This window comes from Sphaeramia orbicularis, chromosome 1 (genome assembly GCF_902148855.1).
Source record: "Sphaeramia orbicularis chromosome 1, fSphaOr1.1, whole genome shotgun sequence".
Lineage (NCBI taxonomy): Eukaryota > Metazoa > Chordata > Actinopteri > Kurtiformes > Apogonidae > Sphaeramia > Sphaeramia orbicularis.
Genome location: NC_043957.1, coordinates 27,300,303 through 27,327,071, shown reverse-complemented (window position 1 = coordinate 27,327,071; position 26,769 = coordinate 27,300,303). Strand labels below are relative to the sequence as shown.

Sequence of the window (26,769 nt, the reverse complement as noted above, 5' to 3'; positions counted from 1 at the left end):
TCTATATTATGTATTGTGAACCTTTATCTGAGATTCATGGAAATAAGTGAGATTGGTCTTCATTTACAATAACAGCAAGAATGCAGTATACAAAATATAGGAAAGCAGATGTATAGGCTACAGATGGTCGATTGAATGGACATTGATTTAGTTCTATTGCACCTTGTTGATGTTTCACATTAACTCATTCAAACACAAAAAAAAAACACATGCACACAAAAGTAGCACAGTATTTGAGAGATCCTGGGCTCCAGTGTTTAGCCAAAGACACTTAAACATTTTGACACATTAGCAAAAAAACAGTTACCATAAGAAACACAACCATGTAGATTAAAAAAATAGTTCAAATAGTTATAAACAGGAAAAGGATTTTCGTTAAATGGACACCTGAGGTGGACAATAGGTTTCAGTTACCCTCTACACCAAAAATTACATTTTTAATGAAGCAAAACTTGTCATATCCAAACCATGTCCATTTCAGGTACGAGTCCTCTTCACAATGACACCATTCTGTGGCAGTGAACTCAGCTCCATGTTTGTTTGTGTTGCCTTCATTCAAATGTCTTGAGTCCGTGTCAGGTAGAAAAACACAACACACTGTCCACGGTGTGACTCGTGACACCGTCGACTAAAATAAGTCTAAATAGAAGGTTCTGGCACAACTTTACCTACTTCCTAGGTCAGGAACAGTACTTGTATAAAAAAAGCGTTATTTCCCTCTAAATATAGACCACATTTCAGCTCATGGCCTATATCATGGTCATCAGGAAATACATAATCAGCTGTAGTTAAATAAAATATGAAACATGAAAAAAACATGAAAAAATACAAGGAAACAACCAATCCTGTACCTCCACACACTGAGTGACCAATAGGGTAACTGCAAAGATGTGTTGGTGAAGTAAACATGGCCTTTGTGAGGGGTATTCAGATAATAAATAATAATGTTATTAATAATAATAATAATAATTACTCCATTATTTATAGCTTCTTTCTATTCTTGCTATTTCTGCTGAGCTTATGTCTCTGTGAGCTTTTGTTCAACTACACCTAAAGTTTTGCACAATATTAAACTATCAGCTAATATGATAACAGCAGTGACACACCAATCACAATCAGAATAAAACTACAATCCCTGAAGGGTATTTATTGAAGTTGCATAGGCACATTGACTGACACCACATGTTAAACATCGATTTAATTTTTGAGCAGCTGCACAACGTGAGTGAATAATACAACGAAGTAATAATAATGAGAAAGTAATACTTGAGTTGTATAGTATATGGAGCAAAGTTCACTTGGTAATGCTACAATCACAAAGTGACTGGGACAGAGGTTGTCCTCCTCCGTTATTTGTGCTACAACCTGAACAGAATAAACAGTGCCTCGAGTGGAGCCACTGAAAAGCAGAGAAGAGAATGTACGTGAGGTCATGAACTGTGCTCTTGGCAGAAAAAAATAATAAACAGAGATATGTTTGGGCTTTTATGTGCCTTGGAGTGGCGTATGCATTATTTAAGTAGGCTTTTTTTCTTTACTGTACATTTACATAAACAGAAAATGAAGATTTTAAATGGTAGATTGAAAAGTAAAGGTTCAGTTAGATCTCTCTAAAACACAATTACATTAATATACAGGGTTTGCATGGCTGCTTGAAATCCTTGAAAATGCTTGAATTTCAGTGTTGTGTTTTCAAGGTCTGAAGAGTGCTTGAATTTTAGTTTAAGTGCTTGGAAGTGCTTGCAATTATAACTTACGTGATTTATTTATTATGTATTTTTAATATTTATTCTGCCAGGTTAGCTGGCAAGCCGAAGCTACTTACAGAGAGGTGATACATTTTGAAAAATAAAACTTAATGTCAAAAAAGAAAATTAGGGGCTCTAAGGTCGACTCCAGGTAAAATTTTAACCTTAATCTTTGGCTCCAAGGGGCTTCCATTTTTTTTGGGATAAAACTTTGTGTTCTCATTTAATTTCTAAACTTTTTGCTATCATGAAACATAATTTTAAATGTTTATAACATAATACAATGTACATCATTCTGATAAAAAGTGAAAAAAATAATCATGAGTATATGTTTTCCTGTAGATATGTATTTTACCTCAGTGATAAGGTGCTGTGCTGGAAAAATTTGAAAATGATCCTTAAGTGCTTGAATTTGACCTTGAAAAAATGTACATATAATCTGGTCAAACAGCTATATGATATCTATAATCAAAACAGGCATTTTATCATTCACGTATTGACAATGTCCTGCACTACAAACACACAATAGAACCCACACACATTCAGTCCATTCACTCATCTCTTCCCTACAGGGCAGATGCACCCACAGAGTATGTGGTGATTGCTTGTGAGTGGGATTAGGTGGGGATGAAAAGCACCAAAGCAAATCCACTTCAGCAGACTTCACTGGTAGTGTTTCTTCAACATGATGTCAAACTGTCAGCCGCTTTCTCCCTTTTCAAACCTTATTAATTAGCGTGGAAAATACTGCAATTACATGAGCAAGGAGGTGTAATTGTGACATGACTGTCTGTAAAACTTATACAAAGCATTTTTATGCCATTGTTGCAAGTTCCCTAAAATCCTGGGCATCTGCTTTTTTTTTTTTTAATAAGACTGGCACTTTTGCCTTAGGGTAGAATGAACATACTATATTTTTGCAGTTTTGCTCTTTACATGCAGAAATTTCCTTCCACTGGAGACACTTGTTTAAAGAGAAATAACAAGAATCCTTACAGTTAAAATAGTCATAATACTATTAATGTCAAACTAGATTTATTTTCACTTTTTCTGTCTTACTTTCTCATTATATTTTCTCACATTAGCCTCTTTCCCTGTATTCTCTGTTAGTGTTTTAACAATTACAGACCTAGAGCTATTTCTGTGGTGAGTTCCAAATGAATTTTTCTCTGTATCTAAACTTTCCTCAGCAATTTATGAGTATTCATTACTTTACTTGTAGCATTTTTCAATGAATAGCAAGTATTTAATTTACTGACTGTAGATTTTCATTAAATTTCTGAGAAAATTCAAAGGTAATTATATCAAAGCAGATAAAAGTGAAGCAGATGTGACTTTTCAAGAAAATATATCATTAACTGAATATGAAAACAAGCATTAACATCCACTGTCATTTATCAGCATTACATGAGTTTTATTGGTGAATCAAAGTTGCAGAATATGCCAGTGTTTCCATGTTCACAACGGAGCCTCTGAACATCCAAAGGGGTTATATCTGATGATGCAGAATAGCTGAGAAACTCCATTTTAATGGACTTAATACAATATTTTGATAGGATTAGTGGTTCCAAAGTTATTAAACATGTTAGATCAGTAGATGCTTTTGGTTGCCAGTTGCTGTTTGAGGTCTTTGAGGGTTAAAGTGCTGTCTCTACTCAACCTGCCCATCCCCCACTCTTCCATTTAACCATTGTCAACTTATACAGCTCACATGTGTCTGAAAGCACTTTTGTTTGCTCAGCTGATAGCTACAGCCCCCTATGGCTGTAAAAAAAAAAAAAAAAAAAAAAAAAAACACTTCCCTGCAAGTGAATGTAAACAGGACAGTGACACACCTCAGTCAAAGTGCCCATAAGCACCTCTTAAGGGGCAGCTGTTGACCAACATTTAGTTCTTTTTAGCACCAGAAATCCACATCTGACATTCAGTTCAGGTGGAGATGTAAAACTGTTACACGGCGTGATCCAAACTAAGGGATTTGTGTCTTTCTTATGTTTCAGGTGTAATTCGGACTCAAGAACTTCTGGATCATGAGACCACGCCTCACTACTGGCTAACAGTCTTCGCAGTGGACCGAGGCGTGGTGCCGCTGTCTGCCTTTGTTGAGGTCTATATCGAGGTGCAGGACGTCAACGACAATGCGCCGCAAACCTCTGAACCTGTCTACTACCCGTCGGTCATGGAGAACTCCCCTAAAGACGTGTCCATCATCCAGATTGAGGCGGTCGACCCAGACGCGAAGGCCAGCGATAAACTCACCTATAGAATCACCAGCGGCAATCCCCAAGGTTTCTTTGCCATCAACGCCAAGACAGGTATGACTGCTGTTTTCTTGATGCCAATATGTGTCATTTCCTGCTTTGAATTGTAGTTTTTATTGTATCAGTTCATTCAGTAATTTATTTAAAAGCAGCATTTCCTTTCTGTGTGTGGGTTGCCTAATAGTTCTTACATCACTGAAGTCATATGTCAGGCTTTAGTTTATGTTCTTTTGACAAATATAAAGAATAGAAGGAAAGCATAAATGTGTTAGAGAACAACAGTAAAGTAAGAGAGAACAGTTGAGCTGGCTGTTTTGTAACAGCAATAAATGAACAGAGAAGCTTATATTGACAAAAGCCAGGTTGAAAATATAAATTCATACAGTTAGGGCAAACAACAGGCTTATTATTTTCAGTTCGGTCGTATCAAAGGGACCACAGAGAAGAAGAAATGAGAAATGAATGTAATGATGGGGTGAAGATGCTGTTAGAACACTGTGATTTAATGTTTCTGTCACACATTAAGACGAAAATATGGACTGATTATTGACTCCTTGCGAAGGCATTTATATTTATCTGTCTCAGTTGAAGGTTGGCAAAGTTTATAAAGCTTGTTTCGAACCATGTGCCGGTGTAACTTCGTCTGCTGGCTGACTCATCAGCTGACAGCAGCCCCCGGGACAGATACACTGTGGTTCTCTGTGATTTAACAATGGCACAATAATCAGAACACGAAGCGTTTTTTCCTTGTCTTTGGGGAAAACTGATGGAGTTTAGTGCAGGGTCGCTGCTGTCGACGTGTACTGTTACACTTCTGTATTGTAGCAAGAAGAGGGGTGATACTGTTTGGTGTGTTTGCTGCTTCATCTAATGCAGGTGTTTTGTTTGACTGCAAATTGTGTGTTAAGTTGCAAAAACCGATGTGAAGGTGATGATTATTAAAAACTCCAGTTTGTGTGTGTCTGTGTGGGCAGGGAAACATAGAGATTGGAAAAAGGCCTTATTTGAATTTTTACATGACTATTATTTCTTTGGGTCATAAATCTATACCTGAAATGTCAAATTTAGGTGTATGAATCAGTGTATGACCTGCAGTAGAACGAGGTCAGCACAGATACCTTACTGGACCTGAAGTACATCTAAATAAAGGACTGCAGCACAACTTCACCTACTTGTAAGGTGCATGGAGAACTTAAAAAAAAAAAAAAAAAAAAAAAAAAAAAGAATAGCTCCAGGTCAAGAAGTCCAGAAACAGTTGTCATATAGAACTTTATTTCACTCTAAATATAGACCATATATATCACCGGCTATATTTGGTGTGAAATTAGGTTCGTCTTTGTGTATTTCTTGACCTCTAAAATCCTCACAGTCTAAAGAATACAACAACCAAAACTACACTTAAGGCAACTTATAACTTAACCTGTTATTGCTGCTCAGCTTCCTGACAGATTAAAACCACTGCATCTGTCACGTCCAGTATTAATCTAGTTGGTTTTGGTTTAAATTTTGCCAGAAACAATGGTTTGTCTGTGTATTTGTACCAGTTTGTAGTCATTTTCTATTTATGTTCTCGTGTTATGTGTGGACAGAAATATTTTATGAAACAAAGGTCGTGTGGACATAATTTGTTTTTAAAACCAGAGGAAAAAAATAACCCATTTAGAAAAATATTCAAAATGTGGAAACGGCAATGTTGTACTGTACCATCGAGCTCAACACCCTTCTGTCATGTAATTTGCCATGTTTTAAATTCTAATGCTGAAAAAGGTTAGTTTGACCTCAGAAATTTTGTGTTAATGCTTTGCAACTGGAAAATCTTTTCATACGTTAATGTGTTTCCATTTAACATTGTGCAAGTCGCTTTTTAAGGTCGAACATGCCAAACGTCTTTAAATAAAAAAATGTTTTACATATTAAATTACCCATGAAGACCAGCTTTTGATAAATATTTTGCATTGCTGAGTTGCTAGTGAACTTCCTCCCGTGTCATGTAAAAAAGAAAAATGTTGTGTGAATGGAGTATTTTAACCCAGGACAGGAGTGGGTTAAGCCTACAGGGTTTTCTTTCCACTCTAACGCTCCAGACTGTGCTCTCATATGGTACTCTGGAAATGGTGTGATGATTAATATTTCATTGGTTTCTTTTAGAGCAGCAGGAGCTAGCTATGTTCGGTTGAATAGCAAAGAAAAATACTTGTAATATGTGCAAAGTGAAATTCTGTGTATCAGCAAACGTACACATTTATTCAGATTTCTTACTCGAGTTGGATCCCATTGAGGAATTTGTTCTAGATGAAACAAATGTGACACTGAAATAAATCAAAGCTAGTGAACGTTGAAACAGCCATTTTGACCACTAGTTATACATCACAGAGGCAAAATGAAATGTTAAACTCAGTATCTGTCTCTAAAAGGCCCAATTACTGACTGTGTTTTTCTTGCTCACCTAGCCTACAAACTGGTCCCTCATTTCTTTGAACACTCATTAAACTGAAATGAGGAATGGGGCAGTGAAACAGTTGCTCCAATTTGTCGTCAGTGACGTGTGTGGTCTTGTTTCCCAAGGTAGTCGCATCAACAAACTGGAGTTATTTTTGTTAGAAGTGGCAATGAGAAATTTCTGACCAAATAAGGATTTATCTTGTAGCACACTACCTCCCAAAACAAGCCCTTCAGTACCTCCGGGCATTTCTTAAAATGATAATAAAAAGGGAAACCTTAGGTATGCAGGCGCATACTATAAAGTTGGTGTTTTGTCTGCATGCATGACAAGATCAGCTCACATATACTGATAAGAATACGAAGAAGTAGTCTGGGATGGGAAAAAGAAAAGTGCAGGGAAATTGAATATTTATCTCTCAACAAGGCAGTCACATAAGGCTGTTTTTACAATGCGGGCAGACCTTGAACTGTAAAGAAAATATCTTTGCAATTATTTGCATTTTTAAGATATAGGCCTATTCTTTTACTTTTCTTTTTTAGAGTATATATGTGAGTGTAGCTGGAAAGGAATGTTTACCCTAAAGTAGGTGATCGTGAACTAAGTGGCATTACTAAACATACAGTACATAACTTATTCAAGAGTTGAAAGAATGCGTCTTAGCCCACATATCTGAAGTAAATATTTCCTACTCCCAGGATTATAGAGTATTTGTTAAGCTTATGGTCATGTCCTCTGTGGGCAGAACCTCCAGAGAGCAAGACTGGCTGTATCTGTATGTCGTTCTTTTTAGAAGCGTCAGAAGCACTTGCAGGGAGAAAAAAATTGGTTATACAGACAGAGGACACTGAAGCATAAGGATAAGACCCATTCATGCATATCAAAGCATGTTAAAACTTTTATCAGTGGGACACCAGAGCCCCTTGCGTCAGGTTCAACAAAGAGCGCTTTGGACAAAGAAAACTTCATTAAATCACTGCTCAGTTGCTTTGATTCCCCCCCTTTTTTCTACTCTGTCTTTGTTTTTGAAGAGTGGCAGTAGAAAAGTATGTGGTGGTGGTGGTGGTGGGGAGACTCCACTAGGGGGGACTACTAGAAAAGGCTGATTTATCCAGACTGGTAGTTTTAAAGACAGCTCCTTGTTTAACGAGCTATTTTTTTGTGTTTAGAATTGGATGGAAAAGTCTTCAGGAATGATCACAAATTATATTTTTCCTGTATCTGTGGTATTAAATGAGATGAAAATAGGCTTGATATCGCTCCACATTATCAACTCAATATGGCATTCCCACCGCATATTACAGGTTTTTGAAAATGTTTAAATTTACAACATGCAAGTCTCTGTAATTATATGTTCTAAAATTGCATTGGAAGCATAGGCCCTGTCTTGGCATATCTACAAAGCTTTATGAAGGGGTGGGAAAAAGGAAAAGATGTTAAGGCCTATGTTTTGTGTGTGGGTTTTGGAACTTTGCAGGCACGAGTTTTAAGCTAACTAACTAGGCCTCTATCATGGTCAGTGGCCTTGTGCATGCTTTCCAAGCAACCCATCCAGCTACAAACTCATCCGAAGGCTTCGCTTAACGCCTTGGGTGGCGACGGTTTACTCTTTTTCCGCACAGACCCACATTGGCTCAGTAAAGCCCAGGATGAAAGGCTTAGGTCTACTTTATTTCTGCCAAGTAAACAAGTCCCACTGTTTTGGCTGTTCTCTGGCTTCAGTTTGTCATTAAAGTGCAAGGCCAGCTCTTCCTCCGACAGACAGTATTGCAATTCCAACATCTGACGGCTTAGAACTTAACGGCTTGATATAGCTGTGCTTCTGAAGGGATTGGAAAGGAGAGAGATGAGGCAGAGCTGTATTGGGTGGAAATTGTGCCAGTCAGCTTCATATGAATTAAGCCTTCTAAAACAGAATGAGATCAGTGGATCTGAGTAATGCTTTCTGGAAGTTGAAATTCAAGATGAACCAAGGCCTGGTTGTCTGGTAGCACAGATCTTTATCCCACCCACAAACATAACCATGGTTGTTTTAGACTTCTCAGCCTTATTTTAGTGACTCTAGAGACTTATTTCCACATCACAATTTTAGGCAGAGTAGCACCAACAGGCTAACTTTTAAAATCAATTAAATCATTGGTTTTAACTTTTGACTAGTGCTGTCAAACGATTAACATTTTTAATCAGATTAATCACAGGGTTGCTGTGGATTAATTCCAATTACAATTCATCATTCATTTTTAATCTACAGTATGTTAATCACATTTCATTTTGCATGAGTGAACAGACTCAAAAAGAAGGGAATATGTGCACTTGTTTCAACAGTTTCAACAAAACAACTTGAAACAGCTGTTCCGTCTTGGTTTTTTGGAAAGTCATCGTTCCATCCAGAGGGCCAACGTACTGTTTAGTGTCTTCTATCTTAATGGGTTGGTTCTGCTGCCTGTCACTACCAGATCATCTGCCCATTTACACATGCGCAACGGATATAACTCTTATCTCTACGTGGACGAACTGCACGAAATGCGTTGCCAGAGACCTTCAAAGTCATTATGTGCTGCAGATGGGTTAATTGCATTAAAATTTTTAATCAGATTAATCATGACGATAGATTAATCTGTGGTCATGTGTCAGTTTTGACAGCTCTACTTTTAACTAAAACACAAAAAATTATTGTGATAAAGATTTTTTTATATCCATTGATATAAAAAATCAGTGATTTTTAGCAACATCACATGTACTCGAATTAGTTTTAGTAGTACTACTACTACTCATCAGTAGTTTTAGTAGTACTTTAGTAGTATATGTATATTTGATATTTTATCCAGTAGCTTTTGTACATTTTATTTTGTAGCTTTTTCCAGTGCTTTGTGTGATACTTTTATACAGTCCCTTTTTGCACTAATTGTTTTTGCTGCTAAACAGAACAGGGCTGCTAAACGGATTTCCATTGTGACAGTGACGATAAAGATCTATTCTATTCTATTCTATTCTATTCTGATCAGTTCTATTCAGTTCTATTCTATAATTATCAAATCATTATTTTATGGTTGATCAGGTATTTTGTGCTTTTTATTGAGAGTTGAAGAAATCAGATGGTTAATTGTCATGCTAAACTGTTGGAACATTGTAAACAGTTATCAGATAGCAGAACATTTAAAACAGCTCTTCTAGTTTTTAGGTTTTTGGTTGCAATACTGAAAACATATTAAACATTTTTTGCAAATTTGTAGTATTTATTCTAACCTCATTATTAGTTATCATTTCAGAACCTATATTTTTACTCTTTTGCACAAATGCAAAAAATATTAATCAAGTTGTAACTTTAACCTAGTGTTGAGGAGGTTTAACTTTTCAGATGATGCCATTTTGAGATGGAATGAGCAAAAACCCTTTGAAAATCTTCAGAGACCACGACACCATCAAAGTTATGATGCAGCTAAATTTCTCTTAAGATAGAGATTTGACACAGATTTGATCAAAAATCTAATATTACTGAACCACTGATGTTCTAACTCCCAGTGGCCTTAAGATGTTATTTTAGGAAAAAACAGAGCTTCTTTGCTAAGCCATCAGGAGTGTGTTTGCAACTAGCCAGCAAAAAATGTAAAGTTATAGGGAAGCGTAAAGTGAACGTTTCCTTGTATGACTGGTCCCAACTTTACACAAGTTTATGTTATATATTTATACATGTATTTTAATTTGAGATCAAGTTTAATTTATTAAACATATTTGGTAGAAAGTCCCTGAAACCGCTAATTCTTTGATGAAGAGGGAGAAGCTTGACTGGTTAGTTGCACAGAAGGGCTCAGTTTAATGTTGAATCTAAATTTACTCATGTTAAACCAAGTTTAAGTAGAGCTCCTCTTAGATTAATCCTTGTTGGTGCAACTCAGCTAAAAATTTTTTGTCAATAAAGGACAGTGCTACAGGAATGCCAGAGACATAACTGTGTGTGTTTTGTGTAAAATACCACATGGTTTTACTGTAATCAAAGTGTGTTTATCACTGGGTGTAAATGCAGAATAAAGGTGGCTTGTCTTTACATTCAGCACTGAAGCTAGAGTCTGCCCACGAGCTGCCAGGTTTTATTTTCTCTTTATAAGGGAGTTGTCAGAGCTGCCAGTTCATGTGAGGTTGCTGACATTAGTTGCCTACCTTTTCTGTGGGAGAGTGAGCTGTGTTTATTACCTTATGAATCATATTCTGTCTCTGCTGAAATACTGTTACCGTGCTATGACTTCATGGACTTTGAACAGAGCTCTTATGTCAGAACATGCATGTGTGAGGAAAGGGCAACCAAGCATAACGTGTAGTCAGAACACCACCTCCACCACACACACAGGAAGCTTTTAATATCTGAGCCAAGGAGAAGGAGTCGTAGTAGAGATCAGTACGAGAGCACTCTTATCTTTACAAACACTTATTACCCTCTACTTGATGTTACCTTTTTTTTTATCAAGTATTTTTGAAAGCTTTCACAATTATTCCTCGGTTGTATGACGTTCTGAGGTACTGACGTTCTCTCTAGAGCAAACTATCATTAGTGTTCTGTGTTGACCTGATATTGAGATTTGTGCATGGAGCGCCTAAAACCTGCTGAAAACTCCACCCTCCACCCACTGGCGCCTATCTGTATTCGTCACCAGACAATTGTGCAGTTACAGCTGACAAGAACATGCCTTTAGAAGGATATGGGTGTTTATACCTGATTGTTTTTGCCCATTAATGGCAGCTTCCATTTCAGTGGTTAAACCCAGTTGAGGAAAGATACACCCAGGTGAATCCTTAAAGCTCCACTGCCCATCCTTCTTATCTGCCTGAAGCGACCAGTTCATTGCCATCAGTTGAAAAAGGAATGCCGTGGTTAATGCTTGAGCAAGCTCAGATCCCTTCCACTGGTTTTATGTGCATTTGTTATTCCCAGATGTGAATGAAAAGGTAATAGGAAAACAGGAACAATTCTTTACCACTGAGATCTGCAGTTGTGAGTTGTCTGCTTCTTGTGGCAACTTTCAGTAGTACCTTCTTTGTTTGGGAGAGAAAACAAACACACTACATTATTGGTGGTTTACCAAAGGTCTGACCACTATCAGGGGAAGGGAGATAGGAAACGGATAACTCCAACAACTTCCTAATGTTTCCAGTGAACTGGGGGTCGAACAATTGTCACAGTGCTCCAAAGAGGAATCAATGTGAAAAAAGTACACTGCAAAAATAAACCTACTAGAAAGAAGCCAAATACTCTTTAACATAACCAAATTGTCTTTAAGTGGAAACAGATGGTAATGATTTCAGCAGATTTCGTTTAGATTTATTAAAACGAGATAGAGTTATATCCACAGAAAGACCATAATGGTTCTTAAAACTAGAAAAAAACAAAAGAAACAGTTAAGTGCATGACAAGGAATGAAAACAAATTTATTTAATATTCTTAAATTAATTAGTTATGTAAGTGGTCTCACTCTTCAAATAAAGTACAAATTCATGGTCTTCTACTGAGTTATTATATAAACCATTACTTTAGATTGTTACAGGCTAAATGCAGGTCAAGCTGGAATATCTTATTAGACAAAGACAGATAAAATGTCTTAAAATCAAAGTACTTTTCTCATGAAAAAATTGCGTACTAAAAGAAAGTGACTCGTCCAGGAATAAGGCTTTTGTTTTGTTTTTTAAATTTAGCACAAATTTCCTTTTTTCTGCAGTCTAAATCTGAAATAGTACTTCCATTACGGTGTCATACAAGGATAATACCTTTTAAACTAATCTCATCTTGATGCATCTATTAAAAATTCAACATTATTTGCTACTCTGCAAAGACTCAGAATGTGGGTATGTTCATGAGTCTGATGTGTTTTTCATGACTTAAACATTCATCCCTTCTCCACCAGGGGTTAATGTGGGAGTGCTCTGTTAAATGGACCAGGTCGCTCCTGTTGGTGCACATCAAAATGCGATTAGGCTGTTCTCACCTTCTCAAGTCAACCGAAGAAGCAAGCACTTTAGATTGGGCGGATGTCAAGGTGCCTTAAAAATGAGTGGACAAATTTATACTTATTTATATTTTATGTGTATGTAGTCACACATTTTACTGTGTTTGTGTTTTGTAGACACCCAAATCCCTTGTAAGCATATTGTTACCTTTTCTCCCTGTTGATATGAGAACAGGAAACCTTGTAAAACAGACAATATCCTAGTGTTACAAAAGCTGTAAGCTGTGTGATGAATTGACCTGGAAATCATTCAAGTATGACAGAATGATCTCCTTAGGACTTCATTTCTCATTGAATCCTGTGCTAATGTGGTCAGTTCATGTATAATACCTTGCCTAGTATTACATTTTGTGTCAGTTATCTGCCTTTCCAGAACCCAGCTTTATGACATTTTTATTCTGACCAAAGGGAATAAATTGGCAGGTTGTGAACAGTCATTCTTATGCAGATATATTTCAAAAACAATGCTACTTAGGTGGTTTTACATGGCCATGAATTAGACAAATGGCAAAAGACCATAATCCAGTCCCAGAGCAATGTGGATCAACACCTCTAGTAATCTCATTGAATGCATTTACATGTGGCTGTTTAAAAATGTTGAGTGAAAGTGCTAAAAATCTAGGAAGCAAACTGATGTATTTATGAAAAAAAGTAAATGCAAAAAAAAAAAAAAAAATCAGGCACATGTGGACCAGTAAGAAAACTTTAAAAATTTAAACTTAAATTATTACAAGAAACAAACAGGACTGTCGTGTAAGACGGGAAACAAAACCACAATGCCACTAAAATCTCAGAAACAAGTGTGAAAATCTGAAATTGTGAAGATGTAAGTGGAAGATTTGGACACAATACTGTTTGTGTATGAGTGTCAGATATGTTTCCTTTTGGAGCTAGCTTTAGCTTTTTAATGGAGGTCTGCTGTAAACGCACACACTCTCTCCTGCTGCTAATCTTAATGAACCACCGTTCTTGTTGCATAACAGTAGTGATGGGATAAAAAGTATTTTCTGTTGGTTTGGAAACCACGCTGACTGTCTACTATTTTTCACATGTCCAGCCAAGGACACATCTCTTATTCTCTTTTTGCTTTTCATACATCAGATTGAGTAAAATACAGAACAGTCCGTGTATATGTATACACTGTCAGTGAACACTATGATACCTCAGCTGCTTTACTGCTACAGAACATCTCCTTCATCTCACAACAACACATAACCTTCACTTTCAGAATTTTTAGAAACCTGAATCCCCTTATAGCTGCAGCTCCTCCATATCGCAGCCGCCTTTTCAGATTACACATAAGCCTTGCAGCTGTGAGGTGCTGAGATATCTCAATCCTAATGTAAACAATACATCCCAGCTAAACGCCTTTTACTGACTTTCACACAGATGCTAGTACGAGAGTACGACATGTGCATATATGAGCGCGTTGAGGTTAGCTCAGAAAGCCTCTCATTATTACATTTGTTAAATACTGTGTGTTCCTGAAAGAAAGAGCTGGGTTTTTTTTCAGCAGCATTTAAAAGACAGCAAAAGGAACAATCTCTTTTCAAGCTTCTACAGTCATTTGGAGTTGGATGTCCCTGAGAATATCAATGGTGTCATGAATACTGAAAACAAATGCTACTCTCAGCATTGGTTTAGGCTCAAGTACAAGATACTTGACTCATAATTACATTAAGGTTATTGATATAGTTGTCTGAACACTGTGTTTCAGGATAACAAATGTCTCAGGCCTTTATCATTATTTTCCCTCAAAGAGAAAAATAGCAAGCGATTAAAAACTTTTTTGTAGCTTTTTGTCAGTTTGTTGACAATGCTCAGTATCTCAAGGATGTTAAAATTACACAAAGTGTTTAGCCACTGTAGACAACCGGCACATTCCAGATTGTCTGGAGTCACAGCTAAATGTGTGTCACGTAAATATGTGTGTCACTCTCAAGACTGCTAATCACAGCAGCACTGCCCGGCTCTGAAGCAGCCCAACAATGTCCCAGGCTCCCTGACTCCCTCCAGGTCTCCATTTTGGAGCAGCGGTTCAAGCGCCCAGGGACATGGTTTAGAGCGCCACACTGCTGCTTCGCTGTTGTTTTTCTCCCCCTCTCAAAACAGCATGGCTATAATTACTATCGGCGCAGCTCAGCCCACGCCTGAGGATGGTTTTTGTGTGTTTGTGTGCGTATCTGTATGAGTGTGTGGCGACAAAGGCTGTGGATTCACTGGAAGTGCAGACCTCTTTAGTGAGCTCTGGCTTTAGGTAGCAATACGGAGGTATGCGTCTTTATTCCCACAGAACACTTGCATGCAAAGTCTTACAAACTGAACCATATTGTAGCTTCAGTTTGTAGAATTACTTAGAATTTGTAAAAGTTTGGATTTTTTGACATGAGGTTTTTTTTTTGTGAATTATTTTCTCACAGTGGTTTCAGTCCTGGATATTAGCATGGGTGGCAAGTCCCATGGTCAGAGATCTAGCAGCAAGCTGGCAGCATGTCAGACAAAAATGGAACAGTAGCAAAGAAAAGCATTTTAAACCACAAAATGGCTCATCAAAACGGCTTTACTCATCCGCAGCAGATGCAGTTTTCATCTCTGATGTGTGTTTCACTTGTAACATTCCTTAATGTGTTGAAATAAATCTTTGCTGTATGCTCAAACTAGTGCCAAAAACGCTGAGCTATATTTCCATTAAAAATACAAAACAAAAAACAAAGTGTCAAAAAGTAAAAGAAAGTCATCATCTGGCATATACGCTTCATCTCAGAAGTTAAGGTTCATGCAAAGTAGGTCCAATTACGAAAATATTTAATGTATTCTCCTCTTAATTACTGTTGATAGTGTTATAGGATGTGTTTTACTTAAATGGTTAAAACCAGGTGTAGATGCAGTTGTAACTGTTGTTTACACTATGCTATTTAGTCTTAGATAAGATAAGAAAAGATAAAATAAGATAAAATATGACTTTATTTATCCCACCATGGGGAAATTTCACAGTTAACATACAGTATACATGAAAACAAAGCAGTGTGGATACCATAAGCATTAGCATGTACTTAGGGAGTCTTCATTGAGTTTTTGTGGTCTGCCATGTCAGTTCTAAATATGGCATTCATGGAACGACTTTATTAGATCACTGTTTTATTGAATTCCCACACTTTTGACAGTTAGGTTTGTGGGATCCACCATAACTGGGGATGGAAATTAACAATGTGACACATTGATGCATTCAGTGCAAATAACTTCCGCTGTTTGATATGGAAAAGTGCATGACCCCTGAACACAGCCGCTAGCTTTGCATTTTTAAGAGTTGAATCTGTTGCAGTATTTAATTTGGTATGTAACCACAATGTAATAGCTGTAGTTTTGTTGAAATCCCAAATCACCTCTTGCCTAAATGTAGCAGTGCTAATTTGTGTGTAACATAAATAGAAAGAGAGCGAGAAAAACACTCAATTATACGTTCTTGTAACATGTACAATATGCCCACTCGTAAACAAATTTCATTTTGGAATGTGCGACCCTGTGTGATAAACACATCTTGTGGTGTACCTGCTGTTGTCGCATCAGTGTGTAAATTATCTTTGTGCAATGGGAATTCTTTTCAGTCTAAATTTATATCCCTGTGAGTGGGCTTGTGATAAAGGCCAGTTGATGCTAATTTTTGTTACCATGCTGTGTCTCTGCTCTGATGGCACTTGTGTTTATATTATACTGTCAGATAAGATACCTCGTAAGTGGTAAAATTCACTGAAAATGATGAAATAGATGCTTAAGTGTGGTGTTATTAATGCTGTCATCTGGATTCAGCTCTGTGATACATGTAGGAAGAGAGGAGTTACCTAACAGGGCACACAGGGGAGCTTAAAACCATTATCATCCATCAGCCTCAGCCTTGCTAAAGCACATGAATAATTAGCCAGTGCGCTGTGTTTTGATGCACCACAGTAGAACCATTAGCTTTGATGGTAATAATCTGTAGCTCACAAACCCATGCTGATCTGCTAACTTTCCCTCAGACATCATGTAGGACAAAAAGGAGGCAGATCCTGCAGGTGAGATCATTAATATGTTAAGCTAAATTTATGTTGATGGTGTCAAAATTCCTTTTTCTACTCAGGGGGTAGAGGTAGTGTTCTACATGTAACACTATTATGAAGTTTTTCTTATTTGCATTCGCAGTAGATGCTATTTTTGTTTGATCGTAAAACAGAACAGTTAATTTTTCACTCATCTGTTTCTGACTATTTATACCATCAGAGCACAAAATGGAATGAGATCCTGATTGCCGTTTGGTGATGTGTATTTTTTTCTTTCAGAGTATCAGTAGATATGTCTTCGCAGCTCACTGTGAAGATTAAATAAAGCCTAAGAGGGAGCAGATATAAACGGGGGCAGCAGAAGCTCCTTTGCTCATACACTGTGCCTCAATTGCAGTGGGGAAGGAGGGCTATTTCAGGGCCTCTAAGTTGTGGCCTGCTATTCTCAGTGCAGGCATATGTGCCATTGATGGGTTTGGGTTTCGGAAATCCTTTGCTTTATGCTAATCAGGCGCAGTGTGGCAAGCAGACAGCTCTGGTGCGGTTGAAGTTGGCATGTCTACTCTACACTCAGTGTCCCTGCAAAGTTGCAATTACAGTGGGAGTTAGAACAGAAAGTTGCTTATAGTAGAACCATATAGCAGGAACCTTCCCTTCCCCCTCTTTTTTTTTTACTTTTCTGCCCTTGTTTGTGAAGTAGCTACATTTTAAATTGGATTAGTCAGAAGCTTGAGCTTTGTTTTATTTTTACTTTTGTCAAAGCCTGGCTTTGCAAAGTCCCCTTTGTCAGTTATGTCACACGGCATCAATCCGTCTACTTTAAATGAATGATAGAACTCAAAAAGACCCTTGAAGCATTTAAACAAGAACTAGAATGTTCTCTGAGGTTTCCCTTTTCTGTTTGAAAAAGCGCTCAGGACCTTGCGCTATGTCTGTCTTGCTGTCTATTTATTCAGCTTGTGGAAGAAGTAAAAGCAGGGTGTCGGGGCTGGGCTGCTGTTTGGACTCTGTTTGCAGACCATTGTGATATTTCACATGTGTAAAGCACTGCGGTTGGCTGTCTGGAAAGTGGTTTTCCCAAAAACAAGGGAGACCTACAAAGAGAGCGCTTCTCCAGGTGTGATCCCACTCATAAGAAACTGATGAGATAACCAGGGGAGTTTGGATTATGTCATCCAGCAGGGGCTCAAGTTTTTTATCTGTCATTTCAGCATTTTTTTTCTTTATGAAGCACTTTGCTCATATAAGAACTCTATTTTCAGTAAGATATTATATCATAGCTCTGTACTTGAATTTTTACAGCTGAAATATACTGTATGTCTGATCCTTTTTCAACTATGTGAATTTAAAGTGAACTGCAAAGAGATAAATAGGAAAAGAGATAACGTAAGCCTCTTGCATTAATATCACAGATCAGATATTTTGTCAGCTTATTATTACTGTCCCCAACTTTAAGTAATATAGATTATTTTGTTCTTCAGTTTCGATTATTAAAAAGTTGGTCCTGATTTTAATTATTTGATTGGTACCACTTGAACTGGTACCAATGTGTCAAATAATTCCCTTTAAGCTTTTCAACTTTTTAAGCTTTTAACTTTTTTTTTTTTTTTTGAACTATGAAAAAGGCAAAAACCAATACAATATTTAGAGTTTTTAAGTTATGGCATTTTCCTAAACAGTTTCTAATGCAACATTTTTAACATGTACACAACAATATATTGAAAACTATTTGAGAAGATGGTTTTTAAGCTTATTGATCCTCAGCTTATAACTGTTCAGTTTTCCTCTATGTGAACTGTTTAAGTTTGAGATGAATTAATTGCAATATCCTAATCTTCTTCCAACAGGTCTGGTTACAACCACTTCCAGGAAGCTGGACAGAGAACAACAAGATGAGCACATCCTCGAGGTAAGCACAATTTATTTTGGCAGATTTTCAGAGTGAGAGATGGGTCAGTGCGAGCCTTTCTTATTTATGTGAAAATGGAGTCGTTCAGAATCCTGTTCCAACCAAGGTCAACCTGTTCAGATCCTGAGTTCAAAACACTAGATTTCTGTGTTTCTGATCTTTAAGCCAGGCTTGGCTGAGATCCAAGCACTGCCAACACACAAAAAAGTCTTGCTGTGTATGCAAGAAGAGTCCGTTTGGAATTATTTCTCCTTGTATTGATTTCCTGAAGGGGGAGGGATGGGTGGGAGGCATGTGGGAGATCCCGGTTACTGCGTCTTTGTTCTTTCCCACTGTTCCATCTCGTGGATGGAACAAGCTGGGACAGGAAACTGCCGTCAACCAAACGGGCCAATGTCTAAACTTGTGGGTTTTAATTGAGCTAGCTCTGTTTTCTTCTGATAATTCACTCCCTCGTTCTCACCACAACCAAGGTTGATGATAGCTGTTTTAATTGTGTTTCCGGTGGTGACACAGACCAGATTAGACACCTTTTAATTATTGTTAGAGTTTGCACAATTCAGTGATCATTTGGTAATGGATAATGTTTGTGCAGCTGGTGCCAGAGCAAGCTTGTATTTCATACTCTGTACATTGTACCACACTAATTGTACTACAGAACTAAAAGTAAGTGACATGAAACAGGGAAATAAGGGAAGACTTTATTAATTACAGGAAACATATGCGGCTGATGCGCATAATTTTTCTTTATTTTATCATTATTAATGATACTATTAAGCAACAAACACTGCAGCCAAAAAATCTCACACAGATACAAATTATGGTCCCTTTAGGTTCTTGAATGTCACTGCAGATTCATTGTGAGGTTAAGGATTTGAAGCATTTTGGAGCTGATATGGTTTAGGTTGTGTTTTAGCCACATACTGAACACAGACACTAGCTGTTCCCTTTCAAATGTAGCTTAATACATACATCAATACAACTATTTTACCATGTCTTCTCTGGTGAGCCAAACCCCAACTAATCCTAACCCCAGCTATTAAATATTGTAATAGTTGCAAATTATGTGGAAATCAATGAACAGTTTTTAGTAAAGTAACATCAGATTCATGTATTCCCCTGCTGTACTTCAGTCAGGAAAAGGTGATTTGTCAAAAACTAAGTCTTAGGTTAAATCAAAGTCCTGAAAAACATCAATTGTTGTGTCTGATACCTGTTGCCACCCTGCCTTACATTAGAAAACAGCCAATACATATCAGTATCAGAACAGCAGGTTCCCAGACAAAGATCCTTAGCAGTTTGCTGTAGAAACAGAATTGCTACTTTCAACATGTGGTTGAAAGCTGTTGAATTGCTAGGTTAGAATTGGTGTCTCATTCAAAGGCTTTGAGTCTGTGAAAAAAGCAAATTCCTGCCTCGGCTGAGTTCATGACTGCTGTTCATTTGTCTCATTTGACAAAGTGCCTCCAGACATTTTATAATTTAATAACCACATTAAACACTAAGTTTAAAATGCCATATACTTTTATGTTAATCCAATTTCAACACTCCCTTTCTGTTAGCACCTATATTCATTCTTTACTTTGTAATGTTTATTACTAAAAATGATTAATCAGACGCTGTAATTACAGTGCACATAGCATTTAAGGAAAAACAACCTATTAAAGCATTTTTTGCAGTGAGCTTAACTGTGCAGTCGTCTGAATACAATCCTATTTAAATTGGTAAAAAAAAAAAAAAAATATGAGGAAGAGAGCTAATTTAAAGCAAGTAACTTCTGACCTAAATAGTTAGTGGCTGAGAGAACACAGCCTAAGAAGAGCAGTGTAACCACAGAAACTTAAGAAGTTTGTGAGCGTTGGTTACTGGTTATTAGGAATCCAGCAGGAAGCTCTTTATTGGGCTCCTTAGTTGTAGGGCAGTGCGGAGCCCTAAACCATACATTCTGGCCTCCCCACACCCTCCCACATCTTGATGTGTCCTCAGGGCAACAAATCAAGGCCTAATCATGAGTCGGAAGAAATCAAATGTACACACCGGGTCCTGCTACAGTGACTCAAACTAAAATCACCCTGGTTGGTGCTGAAGTTTTTGTACTAGCTTGTTGGAGAGGAAGAAACGAAACATGTGGGGCCATGTGGAACATGTGGACCAATTAGGGTGGGGGCTGTGTCAGCATTGTTTGCACCAAATGCCAAGGGGAGGTGGAAGGAGCACAGGGGGTGGGGGGGTTGTGAGCTTTTATGGTGGGACGAATGGGGGTTGGGAGTCGTGTGCCTGTGTGTGAAACAGTGCGCTAAAGGCAGAAAGGCAGCGTAAAGGTAGAGCTGCTGCTGGTCTGAGTGTGGGCTCTAGCGGCAGGATGAGACGCCTCCATCACAGGAAGGGGGGAGTGGGTAAATAGCAAAAGTGGGACATGCCAGGACATGCTTAGTGCTCAGGCCTGGGACTGTACTGGAAAAAATTATAATGGCAAAGACAAGGTGAATGGACTGCTCACATCTGTTGTTTGGCATCCATCCCAGCATGCATTTGGCAAGATGCAAGGTGGATTCTGGACTGGGTACTAGTCTGGCCTTGTACTGTTTTATCAAGATATTAAATCCTACTCAGTCACTTTTTTCTGAATAATCATTAAATCTGTCATGTAATAATCATTAGGGCTGTAAAGCCTCTAAAGCCGAGACAGAATCTTCACTACTAACATCTACATTCTGGAGTTACAGTTCCTTCACGGCTTTCAAATACAATCAAGGTTATATCACAGTTAAATCACTAATTATAATTATTAATACTTTACTAATGTAATTAGCAAATAGTATGCCATAGTATAGTTATTTTCATAAAACCTGATTATGTTGGCCTTTTGGTTTGTCAAATGAACCAACAAAAATGAGGTATGAACCGAGCACCAGCCCAAACACCTTAACTGAACCATGGACTTTTCCATCCTTATTTGTAATGAATAGGTTTTACTTATAGAGGACATTGTTAGTCTTCAGATGGTTTGTTTTAACAACACTCCAAACTAAAGACATTATGTCTAAGTTGAAAACAGAGGAACGTATGAGCTCAAAGCTAAAACCAATGAATACTTTCCATTTTCCTATATATTTATGTATTGGTCTGTTTTTGATAGTCAGATCATCAAAATTCTTGTATTTATGAAGCAATGAGTAGACTGACTACATAAAATTCACTTACTCTGATGTATGACATGTTCGTTTGTTTTCACAGCTAATGGAATGGTACTGTTGTAACATTAGTCCATACATATTACTGCAGGCATTACTCTCCCATCTGCAATGCATGTTGGGTAATAATTGATAACAGCGTGAGTTACTCTGTTTAAGTATGTAAACAACTTCAGAGGAACTGCAGTTTCAGCTGAGTCTCTGCAACAAAATGTATTACTTAGTGCTTATCCCAGCTTCCAGGTAGTTTTAATTAACATCCAATGCAATTAAATTAAAAGGAAAATGATTTACATATAGTGAGTAAGATAAAGTTTGTTTGTATAATGAGAAAACAGTGAATTGTCTCAGTTTACTGCTTCTCAGCAGTGCCATACTGATGCAATGAGCTACACTCTCTCTGGTGTAACTCCTCTGTCTTTTGTACAGTTTGCCTAATTATAAAACAAAGGCTTTTGATGAAAAGTTCCAAACAGTGGCATGCAGTGATGGATAGTTGAGGAGTTGTAGTGTACACAAACATAGAGCATAGTGATTAGGCAATGTGCTCAAACATACTCGGAGGAATTATTTTCTTTTAATTACTTCAAGTTTTTTCACATCAATACACAATGAGTCTGCTTGCAGTACATAAACAGGAAATAATAATAATAATAATAAGAAGAAGAATGGATTCGATTTATATAGAGCTTTACTATTAACCATACTCAAAGCACGTACAATGGATCCATTAGTCATTCGCTCTTACATTCACACTCTGGTGGTGCTAATATGTTAAGGGTATTTTAAGTAAAAGGGCTGTAAGAACATCACATATGAGGCCAAATGGCTCTGGATCTGATTGTAATGAAAATGTTCATTACGCAGCTCAGTATGGGTACCAATATGTCCTCCCTTAGAGGGACATTTAGGTTTCTTGTCATCCCATTTAATTAATTCAGCTCATGTGAAAAGCACGGACAGCTGCAGCAGACTGCGAGAAAAACAAAAACACATTAGTTAAGTAATTGAAACGATGGTACCAAATGGTGTATGCCTGGCCCTGGACTCCTGACTGTTTTAACTAAAGCACTTAGTAGATGGGTTTAAATGACTGTGACACTTGTTCTGTCCTTTAATAGTATTTTGTAGATCCAAGCTAGAAACATTCACATATACACCAATGTACTGTAGCTGCTGAGCAATTCTTTGTGAAAGTAGATTGCATTTGGTTAGGTCAGAGCATGTCTCCTGGCTTTTGATTAAATTCTGCAAACTGTGCACCCGAGGTTCAAAGACAAGAGAACTTCTGTAACACAAATGACACACACTACAGAGAGTTGGTATTAGCCTTCAATTAAAGCTACACTAATGATGCAGTTGTGTGACACTGTCTCTTTTACACAGAGTAGCTCTGGGATGTAGAAAAAAGATGAGGCTTTAGAGCAGCAAATCTTAATGTTTATTAGTGGTGCAAAATTTTTGTTTGCAACATTGACATGGAGCAGCAGAGTCAGTGCAGCTGCTGCAAACAGAATGAAAAGGTGCAGTTTGTTAAAAATAATTAGCTCTGGTGGGTTCATGTAGCTGTTGTACAAGCTACTGTTATCTTGATCACAGGCAAACATTACAAGCCTGCAGATGAATTAAATCACCTAAATACTCTAACCAGCAGCTAACTCCATAGGCACAGTAGTGGTCCATTGTTATTTTAATATCAGGATAATGCCTCTCCCATATTTTCATATTAAAGGTATATTTCCCAGTTGTGAAATTTGGCCCAGAGATTTTTCTCTGCTTTTATTGCAGAACATTACCTGTGGGGTTTAGAGGAGCTATTTTGCACCTTAAAAATTATACCTTGATGCATTAAATTAGATAATGAATTCATAATAATTATGCTAACACATTGGCCTAAGGGTTTGATAACCTCAGTAGGATCATGATGCTCTCTACACCCTACCAAAAAGAAATGGTTTAAACTGAACCAGCACCCAATCAAGGCACCAGTATTGCTGTTATGGCAAGGATGTTTTGTCTTGTGAATCTTGGGATTCAGTTATTACTTTACTCATAAAGAAAACAAGTCTCCACAAATGGAATGCTTGAAATCCTGGAACAGATGTGTGTTTGTGTGTTAGAAAAGACAGTAACTCTCAGAGGGATGTACTTTTGTTTTTTGATCTCTAGTTTAGTTAATTAAACACTTTGGAAAGGTTAAGTTTCAAGATGATGGTGTTGTAACAAACTCAAAGGATGTTTGATCATAGTCTAAATGCAGTGTCTGAGTTTCTAATTTATTCATTATCCTTGTTCACATTGATAGGATTAAAAATGATTTTATTTGGTCTGCACTGTATCAGTTATTTTGTTTCCATAAAATGTCAAGTGAAAATGAAAGAAACTTTTTAAAAAGTTGCATAATAGGAAAAAAAAAATATGTGCATGGGTTTGGAGCAAATGAACAAGATGCATTATGTTATTAGAGGTGACCTTATAAGATAAGATATACAAGTTTGTAGTAAACAGTTTTCCATTGTAGTATGGCTATGATTTTTTTTTAAGGATTTCTTTAATTATTTAATTTGGATTCTTTTTAGTTATTTACTCAGGAACTCAGGAAATGACTCAGGAATAGTTTTGTGGTAGTTAATGCGTTTCAGTGCCACTGTATTATGATGCTGATTGAGTGTGGAATCATGGCTCAACCACTTTATTGCATCGGGTCATGTTTGTTTCCCTTCTGTAGGTCACAGTCACTGACCACGGTGTTCCTCCTAAATCCACCACTGTCCGCATCATCGTCCAAGTCCTGGATGAGAATGACAACCGGCCATTGTTCCTGGAGAAGATCTACAAAATCAAGCTTCCTGAGCGGGACAGGCCAGAACGAGAGAGAGCCATGAAGAGAGATCCGGTGTATCGGGTCATAGCATCGGACCGCGACGAGGGTCCCAACGCAGAGATCTCTTATAGCATCGAGGAGGGAGATGAACATGGGAAGTTCTTCATTGAACCCAAGACTGGACTCGTATCGTCAAAGAAGTTCTCTTCAGCTGGAGAATATGACATCCTTACAGTGAGTATCCAATCACAGGCATTTATAGTGGTCTTCAAGTTCTATAGTTTGTATTTTTTGTAGCAACATATCTCTCATATCCTTGTACAAAGTTTTTTTACATTTTTTTTTATTTGCCCTCAACTCTGTTTTTTTAATGCAGTCCAAAGATTCTGCAAGAAGGACAAGAGTCTAATTGCTCCACAGATATCATATAGTTGGAATGTATTTGACAAAACATCTACTTTGTAGTTTCCGAAGCATGTTCTACCACCAGCTCCAGCCTACAATATCCAATTAGCATCCTGCTGTTAGACTGTCATGATTTAAGTGGTAGGATTTATGATTCATTTGTTATCAAGTGCTAAATTTGTCAGTTGTCACTGTGGCTCTTTAATGTTAGTAATCAGCTACAGTGAACAGCACTTTAGAACATAATTTTCCACTCACCATGACAGCTATTTTTAAGAATTTTTGAAGACTAATGGTTAAAAGATGTGTTTTGTTATGCGTGAAAATGAATCATATCTGTCAATCTTCTCACCTATGATTTTAATTCTAGTTTTTTCACTAAACTGGCTGTCAGACTGTTGTGATACACCTCGTAATGAAACCTAACACTCATCCTTTGAGGCTGAAATGGATATTAATCCTGTATTTATTTCCCTATGCATCCTAAAAGTTGCATTTCCTGCTTCAAGAGGACTCTGCTCTCCACAGTTTACAGTAATAGAAGCCCTCACAAAAGGTTTAATCACAAAAGAATCCAGCACAAAGGGTGTTTTGTTATTCAGAATGCACAGCCTTCTCGCTTGGAGTATAGAGAAACACAATGTGTGAAACTGTGGCATAGATCATCTTAAATTATTCATGCATCATTCATGGGTGTAGTGAATTAAATGTTCTGTATTGGATGTTTTAATCTGTAATAAATTAACCTGTAAGATGTACAATATAACTTTGCTTTGCATTAACTTTTGAAAAGGTTAAGGCAGGAGTACAGAAATTCATTTGCTACAAGTGTTTATTCTCTGTCCCTTTCTCAGATTAAAGCTGTCGACAATGGGCGTCCTCAGAAATCCTCCACTTGCCGTCTGCATATCGAGTGGATTCCCAAACCAGAGGTACCAGAAGATGCAGCACCTCTGCTTTTTGAAGAGTCCCCCTTCACCTTCTCTGTAATGGAGAGTGACCCCGTGGCTCACATGGTGGGCGTCGTCGCCACAGAATCCTCAGACGTTCCTGTATGGTTTGAAATCACAGGTACTGCTTCCTCTACATGCATTTGTTATTATGTGTGTGCATGTATAAAAAAGCTTCATGTTGTAGTGCTTTATAGGTAGGACTAACATCTTGTGTTCATATGATAGGATATCTTCAATTCTTACACCGAAGATCAACAGGTGATGTCAAAGTAATAGTTCAAATTTAGTGATTCAACTCAATTTTGTGCTGATGTAACTGTCCATGTTAAATATGATGCTATAAGTAGCTAGCATGCAGTTACATATAGCTCAGCATGAAGGTGTATAAAGCTTATTTAAAAGAATAATAAAGAGCCTACAAGGCAAGTTTTACAACTTTTAGACATCAAAACATTGCAATAATGAGGCACCTTAAATATACAAACATTAGAATAAGGCACCCTTAAAATACTTGAGGGTTCCTTATTCTCTCTTTGTTAAACTCTTAAACAGCAAGCTAGCTGTACTTATTGCCACCTTTATGCTATTCTGTGCAAATATTCAATAGATTTGAGCAACATATTTCTTTCGTATCTTATTAGTACAGTACTTTTTATTATATTTACCAGGTTGTGAATTCAAGGAAATAGTTCAGTGTATATGGAAATAATTCACTTTCCTGCTGTGTACCGCAGAATTTATTGTTTTATATCTAAATGCTAAATGCAAGGCTATAAAGTGGTAACAGGTAGTTAGCTTAGCACAAGGACCTACATACAGCACCTATAAAACATTTCTACAAGATACACTTTAAGATGGTTCTAGGATGTTTACCAGTTAAAATATGTATTCTTTTTAAGGGAATCTTTTTTTCTCTTTTAGTGGCAGTCTAGCTTTGCATTTTTGGTCTTTACCTTTATGCTAAGCTATGTTCATGGTTTTGGCTTCATATTAGCTTTGTTT

The 26,769-nt window shown here is 37.3% G+C and overlaps 1 protein-coding gene across 1 annotated transcript in view; it reads left to right on the top strand.

The window, feature by feature from the left end:
- Positions 1–26,769, top strand: part of fat1a (FAT atypical cadherin 1a) — a 95,592-nt gene that overhangs the window by 15,847 nt on the left and 52,976 nt on the right. Inside the window, 4 exon segments of the mRNA XM_030133700.1 lie at positions 3,749–4,063; positions 18,330–18,391; positions 24,314–24,643; positions 25,669–25,885. Of these exon segments, the coding sequence (XP_029989560.1) occupies positions 3,749–4,063; positions 18,330–18,391; positions 24,314–24,643; positions 25,669–25,885 (924 nt within the window).